At 44.1% G+C, this 16,869-nt stretch overlaps 1 protein-coding gene across 1 annotated transcript in view; it reads left to right on the top strand.

Moving 5' to 3' along the window:
* Positions 1–11,698, top strand: part of LOC148527325 (keratin, type II cytoskeletal 80-like) — a 44,120-nt gene extending 32,422 nt beyond the window's left edge. The window contains exons 6-9 of the mRNA XM_088469139.1: positions 2,235–2,360; positions 7,822–8,042; positions 8,460–8,500; positions 10,319–11,698. Of these exons, the coding sequence (XP_088325265.1) occupies positions 2,235–2,360; positions 7,822–8,042; positions 8,460–8,500; positions 10,319–10,404 (474 nt within the window). The 3' untranslated portion in view covers positions 10,405–11,698. The remainder of the gene's footprint in view (positions 1–2,234; positions 2,361–7,821; positions 8,043–8,459; positions 8,501–10,318) is intronic.
* Positions 11,699–16,869: the final 5,171 nt, after the last annotated feature.

Raw genomic sequence — 16,869 nt, 5'->3', positions numbered from 1 at the left:
CGAGATATGCCACATCCCACCCATTTCCTAGCGAAGTGGACAGAATGGAGGAGATAAAAACAGGAATCACGAGTGCATGGGGGAGGTGCGGGGCTAAATTATGTGAAATCGTATCATTTAGCCCCACCCCCTTCCTACGTACCAGCGATATGCTGTGATGCGGGCCTAATGACATCACAGCCCGGCCCACCCAAAGCAATCAGCTGCATCCTCTCTTCAGGCTTCTCCCAAGTATGGTGTAATAATAGCCACAAGCCATTGGCGTATCTATAATGGTCCCACCGTGCACCCTCACACACAATTATACTTACCTCTCTTAAGTCCTGCATCGGTTGGCCCTGCAGATAGCACTGGGAAAATAGCACGTTGGCCATTTCCCTGGTGATTTGCACATGTGCACTAGAGACGTCTCCAGACACCATGTTCTGAGAGACTTGCGTATGCTTCCAGAGTGTAGGGGGCCCGCACGGAGCCAGCACATGCACCTGCTGCAGTCCTCGTAGGCAGAACATGAATGCAATAGCCAAGGACTGATACAATCCACCACAAAAGAAAGAGTCAGAGAGTTTCTCAGGGGCACAAATGGGCACGCTTTTGCCAGTATATGGGATGTTCCCTCAGTAAAACTCTTGAATAGTTCTCACATACCAGAATATGGCTGTAAACAGTAAAAGTAACATGACCATCTATTTAAATACTTTAGGGCAGATTCAAACTACGGAAGGAAAACCATGTTTGTATTTTCTGGCACAGCGAGCAAAAGTATTGCTTCCATCCCAGATAACCCACAGAATCTCCCCCTTTATGTAATTCTAGCTGTTGCCCGTGGCTTTGTCCATGATGAAAACACCTCTGGCAATATTTATTTTTTTTGGAGGTGTTCTAGGTGTATTGCTTTGCATAGGGGCCCTGTCGCGGGAGTGGCCCATGTGACCAGCAGCGCTATACAGACTGGTGGTAGCACCCACCACTCACACGTCACTGTGTGCCCTGTAAACACACTATACTATTCAAGTGATTGCAGGCCCAAAGCACCTCTTCCCCTTCCCCCTTACTGGCCGCCCGCCTGGCTCCACACCTATCTCTTGCATTTAAGATGTTAATACATTTTTATGTATGCTTTAGCTTGACGTTTCAAGATGAAACAAAGTGCAGGTTATTTCTAGGAGTTTCCACTACTAAATAATAAATGAGGCAGTTTTCATGAAAATCAGTAATTTTTTTCACAACTTGGACAGACAGACACAGTGGCGTCCCTCCCAGTGGTGACACTTGGCGCAGGGTGGGGTATAGTGTGGGCCGATAAAAGCGGGCATGCGGTCTTAGTCACTCCGGGGCTCTCGGAGATGCGGACTACCCCCAGGGAACAGTCTGTGTGCAGTGCCGACTCTCTCACTAGTGCTGCACATAAGGCTACAGCATAGCACCTGGCTCCTGTCACTGAGGAAGAGTCAGCACTTTGCTGTTACCCCTCGGCGGGTGACACACGGGTGCGGCCCGCTCCCCCTTGTGACGCCACCGGACAGACACAACTTTCTTATTATTTTAGTATAGATAATAAAAATAAAGTCTAACTTCTTCAAAAATGTATCTCTTTTTCCAGATGTGTCTACATACAGTACATCCTTGTGCGCTAAACAGCCCTTCTGGTCGCGCCATGACTCAGGAGCGCTGAGCATTTTTTCATGTAACTTTTTCCCTTAATCTGCATCTTATACATAAGGCAATGTGAATAGGATGCACAGACAGCTTATGCTGAATAAAATGATATGCGGCATGCCTATATTCTGTGTGTGATTGCGGCTGTATCTGAATGTTAAATACAGACTGTATCACAGCCGCTGACACTATAACGTAGCATTTCTCGTGCAGATACAGCCGCAGTCACACACAGAATATAGGCATGCCGCATATCATTTTAATCAGCATAAGCTACTTGTGTGTCCTATTCATATTATATAAGACACATTTCAATGGAAAAAGTTGCACAAAAAGACACTCTGTGCTACCGAGTCACACGGCACTCACGCGTCGTGTGTAAGGCGACTTGTAGCATACGGAGGATAGATGTATGTGGATACATCTGCAGTTTAGCTAGGAGTCATGAATACAAACATTTTTTTTTTAATCCCAGGTGTTAAAAAATACAACATGTTATATATGTAGTGATGGTACTCATTGATGGTTACTATGCTGTAATATTCCTACTGGCTCACTCTTGTGTCATTGTACAGTTACAGCAAGGGGTCCTACAAGCTGGACGCTGCGAAGCAGACCTAGAGAGCAGCCGCAGTCAGATTACTCAGATGAACAGCAAGATCCAGCGCCTGAGGTCAGAGGTCTTAAGCATTCAGAATCAGGTAAGAGCTTGGTGTTGTAAGGTTCATATGGGTAGATGTACTAAGCCTTGGAGTGACATAAGGTGGAGAGAGATAAAGTAACCACCAATCAGTTCCTCATTGTCATTTATGAAACACATCTTGCAAAATGACAGTTAGAAGCTGATTTGTTTGTACTTTGTATCTCTCCAAGGCTTAGTACATCTCCCCCATAGACACTAAAGATGTGGGGGTTCAAAACATCCACCCCTCAGCAGCCCAGACCACATGCTAGGCCTTCAAAGACATGCAGGGGTCTATGTACTAAGCCTTGGAGAGAGATGAAGTACCAACCAATCAGCTCCTAATTGTCCCTTTACAGGCTTTGTTTGAAAATGACAGTTAGGAGCTGATTGGATGGTACTTTATCTCTCTCCAAGGCTTAGTATATAGACCCCACAGTATCTACTGTTGTGTAATGGATAACCTCCTACCTTTTTTCTTGGTTGGTTGGTAATACTCTTGTGCTAAGTGTATGTAACAGTACCTAGATATCAGGAATCTGTAACAGAGGGAAAGGGACTGTTTGCTGTGCTCTGTATAGGTCTAACACTTCTGTATCATCTTGGAATATAGTACTGTAGGTAGCAGAAGCACTTGTGGGGCAGGATGTGTACAGCAGACTGTATATAATATCCCTGCCACTGAGACCTATTCCTCATACATGCTACAGTAGCTAGAACCTGCTAGAGGCTTAATTATGTAATATGAAAGCACCTCTGGACGCTTGCTGCAAATTAAATGCTAATGCGACTATGCACGTCCTAAAGTGTACCTATCTCTGCGATCACACCGCCCCACTCTAGCCATCATCATTATCATTGGCACTTACACCTACCCCAAGCTGGGTGCAGGAGATCCATTTGAATTCGGCATCCAAAACGCATACAGGTGACTATCTAATGAGTAACTGGCTATGCGCCCAGGGCACATCCACAAAACGGTTCTCTTGCGGGTGTTCTCATTGTTACTGCCAGTTACCACCCAGAAACACCGCAGCATCCGCAGAGGAACGGCTGATATGCGCACCGCTCTGAGTCCTGCGTAGGTTCCGCAAAGATGCATACGCAGCTGGTGACGCATGAGCAGTATGCGAGAAATCACTACATGCGACCGCATACAAAGGTGCGTATGACTGAGAATCAGGCCCTTTATCTGACCGCAGAGGAGAATAGACCACTAGTGATGTGGGTGTGAGCCTCTCTTGTAACCTAGTGGTCCTGTCATTAGGGCTGGAGGAACTCATTGTAAAAAAAACCCAAAAACTGTGGTGTAGATTATTTGTAATTTACACTATTATATATTGCTCTGTCCATATCTATGTTTGCACCATCATTCGTTAGATCGGTATAAACTGTACAGGCGCACTTCAGGCATATAAGTGTTTATATTATAATATAGTGCAATTATGTATTAGATTACAGTGCACATATGTATGTAAAGGCTGATACATGTGCATTTGGAGCACACGTGTAGTACAAGCCCATGTATCTTACGTTGAAACATTAATGTACTCCCAACTGTAAATGATCTCAAAATAAATATGTATAGAACCATTGTGCAGACACAAAATGAACATTACACTGAGATATATTACTGATATTTACACTTATATTTATATTGTTAATTTGTGGAGAACAGGTTGGGAAGTTCTATATTAATTGATTTAGGCATTTGTGTGTGTTTAATTAGCGCCTTAATATGCACACAGAGGATACTGATCCATTATTTACATGTTCAATTTAAAAAAAGGTAAAACATTAAAATAAATCCATTTGCTGCGATTTAACAAGAATATCTCTGTTACACCAAATTCTGGCTCATTGAACACTGGTTTTAAGCCATGTCACAGCGTCGTGAAGCCCATTTACACCTCAGGCTGGACCCTGGTTATTGCCAGGGCTTCTCCTCTGACAGCGCTTGGAGATAACATGGAGATGACTGTGTAAAGTAAATGGGACCCGTTTACATTACCCCGTAACCCGGATCCAACCCTGCTTGATACCTGAGTTGGATTGCCAGGCCTGGGTTATTTTTCTGGGACCCGTTTACATTGAGCCACGACCATAGATAACATGGCAATAACCAGTGTTATTTGGACAGTGTAATTCTGCTTTTCCACTTAAGTCCTGGGTCTGACTCGAGATTTGGAACACAATTCCAAAACAGGTCAGACCCAGTACAGACCCCTTCTCTACTGCTGCGCCGATCCGTGTTATTCCCGGATCAGCGCCATCAGGGCTTTTTTTTTGGTAAGCGAGTAGGTTTTTTGGCGCCCCCCTATGCAGTGCCCGTGGTAGTGGTCCCCCCTGTGCAGTGCCCCTTGTGCCCCCATTAGTAAGCTTATACAGTGCCCCCAGTAGTAGTCCCCCCTCTTGTAGTGCCCCCATTAGTAAGCTTATACAGTGCCCCCAGTAGTAGTCCCCCCTCTTGTAGTGCCCCTAGTAGTCCCCCCTTGTAGTAATCCCCCCATTGTTGTGCCCCCAGTGGAGGTTTCCCCCCCATGTAGTGCCCCCAGTAGTAGTCCCCCCCAGTAGTAATCCCCCCTTCAAGTGCCCCCAGTAGTAGCCCCCCTTCAAGTGCCCCAAGTAGTAGTGCCCCCAATAGTAATCCCCCCTTCAAGTGCCCCCAGTAGTAATCCCCCCTTCAAGTGCCCCAGTAGTAATCCTCCCTTCTAGTGCCCCCTGTAATCCCCCTTCAAGTGCCCCAGTAGTAATCCCCCCTTCAAGTGCCCCCAGTAGTAATCCCCCCCTTCAAGTGCCCCCAGTAGTAATCCCCCCTTCAAGTGCCCCCAGTAGTAATCCCCCCTTGTAGCCCCCCCAGTAGAGACACACGTTATAAAAAACAAAACAAAAAAAAACCACTTACCTGAAACCCCCGCTCCCGCTCCCGCCGCCGATATCAGCTACTCCCGACCATTCTCCAGGGCCGCTTTGCATTATGGGAGAGACGTCGTCATGACGACGTCTCTCCCATTACCCACTGCGGGAGCCGGAAGATGGCTCCCGCAGTGGGAGCTACAGCAGCCGATGAGAGTCTGACAGACTCTCATCAGCTGCTGAAACAAACACACAGTTGCCGGCTCCGGCGGCTGTGTGTTTGGCACTGTGTAGCGCTGACTGAACTCCGTCCGGTCAGCGCTTCACGCGCGGTGCAGACTGTGTCACAGAGACACAGTCTGCACCACTGAAATCTGCATGGCCGCGGCGCCCTTCACTACGTGGCCGCGTACCATGCGTAACCATAGAACCGGCCCTGAGCGCCATTCACACTGCACACGGGTGCAGTGCAACACTTCTTCCGGTGCTTGGAGATGACATCATCTCCAAGCGCAGAGAAACGCTGAAGTCCCCATGCTGTAAACGGGACTTGGAACAGTTTACACTGCAGGGTTTCCACGGCTTGATCCTGTGTTAAACCCTGCGAGTTACCCGGATTGGTTTGCTCGACCCGGGAATCCAACCCTGGCCCCTTTTACACCTAGCAATAACCCGGGTTTTAGCTGTGGTGTAAAAGGCGTATCCATTATGTCAGTTCAAGTCCTACTCCTGAGCACTAATTAAGTTAAATCAAGAACAAGAATTGTAAATACTATTATAATATATGCAGGCATTTGCACATCATTTTGTCGAAGTACTAATAATATCACATTTAAACAAAATTCAAATGGTAATTTTTTTGGTCAAACTGTACTTTATTAAGTCTATTAAATTAGCCATGCATTGTAACGTTCTATATTCTTAGCCTGATTTATAGTTCTGTGTCCAATATAGTAATAGAAGTCCAAATGGGACTTAAGATGAATTTACTGAATCACATGGGACTCAGGGGGAGATGTATCAAACCTTCTAATGAGGACAAGCGGATAATTTGTTATAGCATTATGAGTTTTGTACAAACTCCTTTAGATTATAAACTCTCACGAGCAGGGTCCTCTTCCCTTATGTGCTTTCTCCTTCTTTCATACCATAATCTTCTCCCCACTGCCAATCCTTGGTTCAGCCGCTATACTGCTTATTTGGGTACTATGACTGCTGATACAGAAATGTTTATAGACCATATCTATGTTCTGTAATGGGGTTGGGTATGAAACCGACCCTGGAAGCCCGAGACATCATAATCCCGACGTCGGCTGATAAGTATCTTTAACCATCCCCTCTCCCCCCCCTTAACTCTCCCTTGGGGGTGCCTAACCCTAAGACTCGGTGGGTGATGCCTAACTCTAAGTCCGCCCCTGTGGTGCCTAACCCTAACCCCGCCACCCCACACCCTAAACCTAACCCCCCCGGGGTGTGCCTAACCCTAACCTCCCCCCCGGTGGTGCCTCACCCTAACCCCCCCTTCCCCTAGCCTAAACCTAACCCTCCCGGGGAAGTGCCTAACCCTAAGCCCCCACTGGAGTGCCTACATCTAACCCTCCGCCCCCTCACACGGCTAACACGTTGTGATGCCCGGCTAACCTATGTTTGGTATGCTGGGCGTCGGGATTTCGACGTGGGACTAATGATAGGCGTTCGGTATTTAGACACCTATCTTTAGTCCCATGCCGGGCTTTCAGTGTCGCGATTCTGGCGGTCGGCATTTCGACCGCCGCCATCCTGACTACATCAACTGCAATGTAAGTCACTTTTTGTTTCTGTTTATGCACTTTGTAAGGCACTGCAGACCCCTTGTGGCGCAATATAAAGGCCGGGATGTACTAAAGGAAAAATGCGGTAAAAGCCTAGTTTTCGGGGGTTTTACCTCATTTCCATATGTACTAAGCCCCGGCAGCACTTTTATTGGTGCAGAGGGTAATGCCAGAAAAACCTGGCGTTACCCTATAGAAGCCTATGTGCTTCTTACCGCACCACACTTACGACGCTTCGCCGCCGCCCAGCGCTGGCTGGTCCCCACTCACCTGCTCTCCATGGTCGCCGGCCCGCGCTCCTCCTGGGTACAGCCCGGGGCTTCCTGCACAGATGACCAGCAGGAAGCTCACGGGGCTTGGAGGGGACGGGGTCCTATGGAGACCCTGTCACCCGGCGTCGTCTGCTTCGCAAAGGGCAGCTCTTATCGCAAGAGCTGTCCTTTGCTATATTTATCACATATGCAATTAGCAAGGTTGTAGTGACTGGCGGAATGGTCACCACAACCTTAGTACATCCTGGCCAAAGGATGATGATAATGATAATAATAATAATAATAATAAGTGGAGGCTCCAGAGGTGGGGCTGCAGCACAGTTCAAAATTCAAATAGGGGAACCACACCAACTGCAAACCTAAACGCTGCCAAACATCTCCACCCAGGACTCACTGGCAGTTGGTGTTGTTCCTCTATTTGAATGTTGGAGTGTACTGCAGCCCCACCTTTGGAGCCACCACTGATAATAATAATACATAGCAAAAAAACTAATTTCCTAACTCAAATATTCTCCAACTTTTCTTTTGTTTGGTGATTTAGTGTTTACATTTGGAGCAGCAGGTGTCAATGGCCAAGACAAACAGTAATACTTCCCTCCAAGATGCCAATGCAAAGCTTGCTGAGGTAAAAGAAGCACTGCACAATGCCAAGCAGGAATTTGCCCGGCAGCTGAGAGAATACCAGGACCTATTGAACGTCAAACTAACTCTGGATATCGAGATTGTCACCTATGAAAAACTGCTGGAGGGAGAAGAGAGCAGGTGAGAACATGTTATTCACATTGATTGTCCCCACCATGTTCCATGGCTTATAAAGTGGAGAAGTATAAAGTACCAACCAATCAGGTCCTAACTGTCATTTTTCAAACACAGGGCCTGATTCAGAGCCGCTCATAAGCGGCCGCTCGTTCGTTCCTACCGATGTTCGCACAACTGCGCATGCAGTCCCTCATTTACAAATGCTCCCTGTCAATCACTCTGTGTCCAAGTCCTCACTGCGACCGCCGTTGGAAATGAAACTTAGTACATGTGCAGTGCCACTCATACGCATGCGATAATCGCTCCACACCTCAAATATTGGCATTGCGTCCGCATCTGAATCAAGCCCTATATTTCTAATGGCTGTTTCACATTGATCAGGAATGTTCTTTATTTTCTAACCTACGTTTTATTTTGCAGGATACAATCCCCCACTGTTGTCAATGTTTACTGTGAAACCGGTGAGTCTCCTTTTATACCATCCTAAGGAAATGTTGTTTTACTGAGTGTTACAGGAAAAAAAACAAAACATTATTTTCTTGGTGGAAACAGCAAACTACCTATTTTTAGATCCTGCCATTTTGTGTTCTTCTTACGTATAATGTACTGATAGTCAGGCTAACCCTATCTCCAGAAGAGTTGACTCAATGTCCTTCAGGCCTCTAGCTGAGGAATAGAAAGTTTGTCACACAACACTAATGCCGCACATACACTTGCCGACAATGAAGAACTGCACGATAATGATATCGTTCATTGTACTGTGCAGTGCCCACACTGAACGATATGTCATTCAATGCAGGCACCCTCCCTCATCCCTGAACATGGTCAACCTGACGATATCGTCAGGTTGACCGTCATGTTTGGACGATGAGCGTTGTCGATAACGACCAGCGGAAGCGCGCATCGCTGGTTGTTTATGACATTTTACTGGACGATTTATGAACGATTAATGAGCGATTGAATGATAACGATGTCGTTATCGCTCAATCGCTCATTTTAATCGGCAAGTTATTGCTGGATATGCACTTACTACAATTTAAGGATACTCATTCTTCAGCAACTCACAAAAACAGTACACCACAACACAATAACCTGCATACAATGTGATCATGTAGGGCAGTTCTAAAAAAAACAAACCATGAAGTGAAAAGAAAATATAGACTGTGCACAAAAATATAAACCAGATACAATAAAATGGGCTTAAACAGATAAACCTACGTCTCAATAGTTCTTGGTGCATTACAGCTATGTGTGTGGAAAATGTGGTGTAGAGATGATTGTGAAGTACTGTCGTCCTTAGTACTACCAGTGAAAGTAGCTCAGCATTTAGGCCATAGAATTCTAACTATGATCTTCCAGCCCAGAAGGATCAGACATATCATAAAGGGCTTTTATGGGTCTATGTACTAAGCCTTGTGGAGAGATAAAGTTGATGGAGTACCAACCAATCAGCTCTTTTCATTCTTCAAACACAGCCTGTAAAGAGACATTTAGAAGCTGATTGGTTGGTACTTTATCGCCATCCAATCTCTCTCCAAGACTTAGTACATTGACCCCTTAGCTCAATAGTGATCCGTGGCAGGTAGTGAAGGAAAAACCACACATATGGGCATGGAGAAAAATAGGGTGTGATTTGGGCTAGTTCACACTCTCTACCAGCAGAGACAGCAGTTGCACTGTGGTAGCAACCAATGGTCTGGTAGCCTCCTAGAGATACAGACCTTGTCAGTGTCATATAAATGTGCCTTTCCCTACAGTAATAAGGTGTAATGCTCAAAGGTTCACATGCTTAAGTACTGTTTGCTAATTTATTGTTATTAAAAAAAATGAGGAACAAAGTATAGTAGGTCCTTTATTCCCACCATGGCCAACCATGTCCGCAATCATATTTGGAATATTTTTGTAGGTTGACAGCCATTAATATTTATTCACCAGTATACGGGTTGCCACCATACTGGAGGTTACATTTGACATTAAATCTACTTGTATCTGAGTGAGCTAGTGTCCTAAATGCCAGGGAGAGCAGATCTTCAGGAACCAAGGAGCTGGAAGAGAAGCACAGTGCATTTCAGACAATAAAGGCTTCTTCTATCCCACTCCCAGCCTTCCACACCGGCTATAGAAAAGTCACCAATGGAGGAAAGATGGTCCAGTGCAAATGATAATTAGAAAATACTTCAGCAGCTGGGATATGTTTCATCATACCAGGCAGGATTATAAAGGAAATATTTCCTAACATACACATATGTATCATTAAAATGTCCCTTTTTATTATGCAGATGTGAGGAGACCCGATTTCCAAAGATCCCGATCTCGAAATAGCAGCAGCTCGTGGAGCATGAAGAGAAATACGTCTGATAATTGAGTGGTGTCTATTGTAATGAATTCTCTCTCTCTCCCCCTGTCTCCCGTCTATCATTCTTCCTGCCATTTCCAGACCTCAAGTTACCACCAATAAAATGTATTAATTAATAGGTCAAATTCATATAAAGCACGGTTCATTATCAAAGGCTTTTTATTCTTACCAATTTCATAGTTTGGGTATATTTTCCACTTTAATAGACGGCAATACAATACTATTTGCTACTGTATACAGTACCAGAAAAACTGAACTGTAAGCAAGAAATTATGCAAAAAAACTAAACTTTGTTGATAGCAACTATTTTAGAGATAAAATCTGCATTTGTATTTTAGGTTTCCAAAACATGTTTTTGTTATTTCTACTCATATAAAATGTCTCTGATTTGTACCACTTTTATTCTTGTGATGAAAACAAGGTGATCTATAACTCTTAACTAAGCAAGGCCTAGGGGCCTGTACCGATGCTGCCTCCGTGGCTCCTGTATTTGGCTTGTAGTGTGCCTGGAATGGCACCCTGTACCCTTAGAGAGTCGCCATAGAGGCAGCCGGCATACCCTTAGGATTCTCCAGGCACTCATTTTCTTCCAGGTTCCAGCGAGCCCGACCTCTTGTTGCAACGCCTTGTGTGTTGGGGACCAGCTTAGGGTGCATTATCGCTAGGGATGGCTATCGACCATCGATGATTTGTAATCATCAATGGTTTATGGGCGATTTCAAATATTTTTCACATCGGTGGGGGAGAACCAGATGGTTTCCCTCCTTCCATGGAAAAGCATAACCGAATAGTTTTTTTTTACACAAGGTGTCGGGACACTGAACATAGCTCCACCCCCCGACACCAACGAAGCCACGCCCCCCAGTTCTGATTAGCCCACGGGCCAGTCAGTCATAGAACAGGGATGACAATCGGTTGGTCAAACCATTGATGGTCATCCATTGCACAGTTGGAAACTATCAATGGCCAGTTGTTATTTTGCCATCGATGGTTACCATACCGATGGCCATCCCTAATTATCACCCTGCTACAGCCCTGTCACTAAGTATTTGTATATATTACAGTACACCCTGATCCCTCCTTATTCAACAATTGTAGCTGCTGTCTCTGACACAATATTAGACGTCCTGCATATAATGTATATTCTTGTTTGTTACTAGTAGTTCTTTACCATAAAGCAACTTGCATTTTAGGTTTAATAGCTTGTCACAAAACATTTGCAATATATTAATGAGAGATGTATAATAAAAATCTAATTTTTATTACTATATAAACTATGATTTTTTTTAAATTTAAACAAGTTACAAAAAATGTCTAACTGGCTTCTCGTGAAAGGAAATGTCATTCTTGTGTCTCAAACAACCAGTTATTTTTGTTATTTATGGTTCCTAGAATGTGAAGTGTAGGTGTAGAGCCTGGGGGCAGGATGATAACACACCTGCTCTCTTCCTATTGGCCTAAACGGCCCTCGCCGTCATTAATGATCTCTGGTCTCCTGTCTCCTCTTACCAGTGTCACGCAGTCAGCTGTCATTAGCAAAGGGTCATTAATGATCTCTGGCCTCCTGTCTCCTCTTACCAGTGTCACGCAGTCAGCTGTCATTAGCAAAGGATCCCTAGTCTCGTTTTGTTTTGTTTCCTATGCTCTGCTCTGTCCTCTATTGACTACTAATGTGTATCAGGCTTCTTATATGTCCCTTCATATCAGAAACATTTAAAATTAGAGAGACTAAATTTTTTTTTTTTACCTAATATCTCTCTTCCCCCACAATACCAACCATATACCAATCACCACTCACTGATTCCCATATGTCAATCATGCAGGAGAAGAGTGCCATATCAATCACAAGGCTCTATTCGCAATGTAATTTGCATATATGCAAATTATCTTGCCCACAATGCATCTAGTTTGTTATTGATGCCCTCTTTTCCTGTGTTGTTGACATATAGAAATTAATATACAGTGCATTGCATGTAGTAAGTGTTCTAACTGAAAAAAATATAAATAAACATATATATATATATATATATATATATATATATTTATTTTATCTCCCTATTTCTGCAGGCTTGTAAATTGAACTACCCCCAGTGTAAGTATAGTAAATTTATGTTTCCTCACTCAGTTTGAGGAACTTGCCATGATCCTGGTAGGTTGTGGATATTTCCATGTTGGGGAATAGGACAAGATCCTTATGGACAGTTTTTATTCTTATGTGGGTTGTCATCCTAGTGAATTATAAAATGGAGTTGTTAAATAGCATAATGCAGTATAGACAGCCGTATTTGAATATATGTAAATTACTTTACCCATAATGCATTTTGTTTGTTTTTGACGCAATGTTTTCAATCTTTTCCTGCGTGTTTTTTGCATAAATAAATTAATAAATAGTGGGTTGCAATAGAGTAAGTTCTATAAAAGATATATATATTCTCCCTATTTCTACAGGTGTGTGAATTAAACTACCCCGAGCGTGTCTTAGTTTTTTTTGTACCAGTAGAAACAGTCATTGGAGGGGGACGCCAGTCCCTTGGTTTGCCAGGGGCGCTCGGACCCCTAGATACACCCCTGGCTGTGAGCATCTCTTCTGTTACACATCTTTGAAGTGAAACATGCAATGAAAGAACCAATCTGCACCAATTGCATGTAAACACAAAATCTGCGAGAAGGGTGTCCAGAAGTCTTAGAAATTTGGAATCACAAGTCCTGGCTGTATCTCCAAGATAAACAGATCATTAATACACAAATATAAAGTGGAAACCATATTACATTGTAGATCCTGTCTCTTATCCAGTTTCTTATGTAAACCAACTTATGTATTTGCATACAGTTTTTGCTGCTTATTTCTTTGAATAAATAAAAGTCTGGAAAGGAAATAAATGTATGTAGATAAATGAAATGCATATTTAACTTCCATTCCTTTAAAAAGTATATTGTTAAAGTGGCATTTATAAATACATTGGGGTCAATATAATTAAGTGCGAATTGGGTCCTGCGAGCCGTTCTCACGATGATCTTGCATTGCGAATTCCACTTGCAATCAAATTCCAAACTCATATTTATTTTTTCAGACAAAATTTGCGTTTTTGTGGGCACCCCTCTGAGCTGATGAAAAGGTAGGGATAATCTTTATTATAATGTACAAATGTTGGGACACACAGTGCAGAACCTCTGGAACACCCCTCCCAATGAATAATCAGGCACTTGAAAAGGTTTAAATAGCATAATTTGGACAATAAATACAAGTTGGTTTTCAGATGAATTTCTCTATAAAGCTCAATAATGGGTTAAATGATGTGGGACAGGTATGTGGAGGTGTAAATGATGGGGGGACAGGTAGGTGGAGGTGTAAATGATGTGGGACAGGTATGTGGAGGTGTAAATGATGTAGGACAAGTATGTGGAGGTGTAAATTATGTGGGACAGGTATGTGGAGATGTAAATGATGTGGGAACAGGTATGTGGAGGTTTAAATGATGTGGGACAGGTATGTGGAGGTGTAAATGATGTGGGAACAGGTATGTGGAGGTTTAAATGATGTGGGACAGGTATGTGGAGGTGTAAATGATTTGGGACAGGTACGTTGAGGTGTAAATGATGCGGGGAATGGTATGTGGAGGTGTAAATGATGGGGGACAAGTACTGTATGTTGAGGTGTAAATTATGTGGGTCAGGTACATGGGGGTGTAAATGATGTGGGACAGGTACACGGAGGTGTAAATGATGAGGGGACAGGTATGTGGAGGTGTAAATGACGTGGGACAGATATGTTGAGGTGTAAATTATGTGGGGACAGATATGTGGAGGTGTAAATTACGTGGGGACAGGTATGTGGAGGTGTGAATGACGTGGGACAGATATGTCGAGGTGTAAATGATGTGGGACTAGTGTGTGGAGGTGTAAATGATGTGGGGACAGGTATGTGGAGGTGTAAATGATGTGGGACAGGTATGTGGAGGTATAAATGATGTGGGTCAGGTACGTGGAGGTGTCATTTATATGGGACAGGTATGTGGTGGTGTTGTATTAATGGGAGAGGGGTTGTACAGTTGCAGATTAGAGGTAAAAGTGTTTATTAAAACAATTTTACAAACTTGTATAAAAGCACTGTAATTACTATACAGAAATTTTTCTGTACCCCAAAATGCTGGAAAGACTTTCATTTGCTGAAAAACACTTGTTTGCGGTAATTTTTCCATCATTAATAAAAAAGTGGAAATATCAGCTATTTTACACCTTTTAAGAACCCCCAGTGCTTTATGGCCACAATCAACCTTCTATGTGAGCCTGCTATCTCAGTTGTCACTTTTTGGGGGGTCCAGGATGCTTTCCCCACTTTTTCATGCACTTCCTCCAGTTCGTAATTTGTAGAAAGTCGCGCACCCTTGCCACGAGTACCGCAATTCGCCATTTCTAATTGTATCTTGCATTTATCAGGTGCTTGCATTTGTGTGATGTCTGTGAGCTTCGTGAAACAAACTCACGTTTACAAGCTAGCTCCTAATAGGACTGAGCCCAATGAGTGTTCTGTCGGAATCAGTATGGGTATGGGTTCAAATCCCGACAGCAGCAGCCTGGCAGAGATGGTAATTCCCGATTGTCAATTAAGGTAAGTATAGCTAATCTAATCCCCCCACCCTAACCCTCCCTTAGGGGTGCCTATTCCTAACCTCCCCCCAAGTGCCTAACCCTAACCCCCCTCTAAGTGCCTAAACCTAAACCCCCCTACCCCGCAGCCTAACCCTAAGTCTCCCGGGGGGGGTGCCTACCCCTAACCCCCCCCTTCCACTATCCTAACCCTAACCTCCCAGGGGGGTGCCTAACTCTGTTCCCCCCGGGAGCCCCTAACCTAACCCTCCCCGTGGCTGTCCGCACTCAGCGCTCGGCTTACCTTTGATCAGTAAGCCGGTGTCGGGCTCCCGTTGTAGGTCTAATGGCAGGCGTCTGAATTTCGATGCCTGTCATTTGAACCTTGCCGGGATAAGACAGTCGGAAGCCGGCGGTCGGCATTGCGACCGTCGGCTTCCTGACTGCTTCCCGTTCTGTCTTGTTTTAGAAATAAAGTGAATGTACTGATTAATTTTCTCTCTGTAGATAGATACACTGTAGATAGATAGTATCTATAAAGGGTGCAGGTTGTGGGCATACCGCACCCCAATTCCAGCTACCTTCTCCTGCTGCTGCCTGCACTGTTGTTCCGCCACTATCTTTGGTAAATATGGCGCCTGCACCATATATGTGCAGATATTGCCAAAAATATGTGCAAGCACAAAAGTACTCTGGAAAAGTGCCAGAGTCTCTATTATCCTTTACACAAGCACCAGCTCCAACTTGTTAGCTCAAGGGGACGGGGACACCCCTGCTTATCTGATTATAGTACCCATGCAGAGCATCTCCTTATTCCAATATTGGAAAATCCATCCTGTTTTTTATATGGAAAGACCACATACTGAATACAAAATAATCTGGTGTAAATTTATTGACATAGATACACAATACAAACTGCTCACATTAAAATAGATTTAAGCTAATTTGGAATCCCCAGAACCAGCTGGAGATGGACAGGATTGGGATATCAATTAGTTCAGTATGAACTAAGAAGAACAATCTGAGCTTTCATAAGAGCACTGGAGCCCACCCTACGTGTTTCGTCATTGTACCCTCATCAGGGTTGTTGCCTAGCACTTCTGATATGTGAATTTACAATTGCAGGAGAGGATATTATCTTAATTTATGAAATCACCTGTGGATACTCAAAAGATATCAACCAAAGGCAACAAGTAATCCAAATGTACTGGTCAATTGGGATGCCAAGAAAGCGGGACTAATGCTGGGTACATACCATGCAATAAATTGTGCCGATCCGATAAAAACTCAGATCCGACAGAGCGATTATCAGGTCGGTGTGTTCCCATAAACACTTACCAATTTCTAGCTCAGTGTGTACTTTCTTCAGATCTCCTTAATGGGATCAGGAGGTCGGACACGAGATAGCGTGTGCAGGACACGAGATAGCGTGTGCAGGACACGAGATAGCAGAATATGGACACCAGATTCCAACCTCCCGATCTGACCGTTGCAAGAGCATTTGAAGCCGTTTTTCGGCTGATGCTCTTGCTTACACACTATACAATTATCAGGCTGATCAGCTAATTATTGGCTGATGTATCCAATAATTGGATAGTGTGTACTCGGGTTAAGACTCTGGGCCTGATTCAGAGCCGGACGCTATTTGCGAACTGTTGTTCAGAATAAGGGGCCGGCTATTTAAATTGAGCGCTCGCTCTTTGCGGTCTGTTGATGCCTCTATGTCTGAGCGAGCGAGCAAACGAAATATGCGCTCGCTATTTTGTAAAGACGCCCCCTGGCCGTTCGCATCATACGTCATCTCCGCTATTTATTAGATTAATTGAGTACATCGAAAGGCGTCTGAACTGCTCGCAGTGCTTGTGGTAGGGTTTACTTCCCGCAATC

This window comes from Taudactylus pleione, unplaced genomic scaffold (genome assembly GCF_031769625.1).
Source record: "Taudactylus pleione unplaced genomic scaffold, aTauple2 ptg000089l, whole genome shotgun sequence".
Classification (NCBI taxonomy): Eukaryota; Metazoa; Chordata; class Amphibia; order Anura; family Myobatrachidae; genus Taudactylus; species Taudactylus pleione.
The sequence above is the reverse complement of the archived record's forward strand: the minus strand, read 5'-3'. Positions and strand labels throughout refer to the sequence as shown.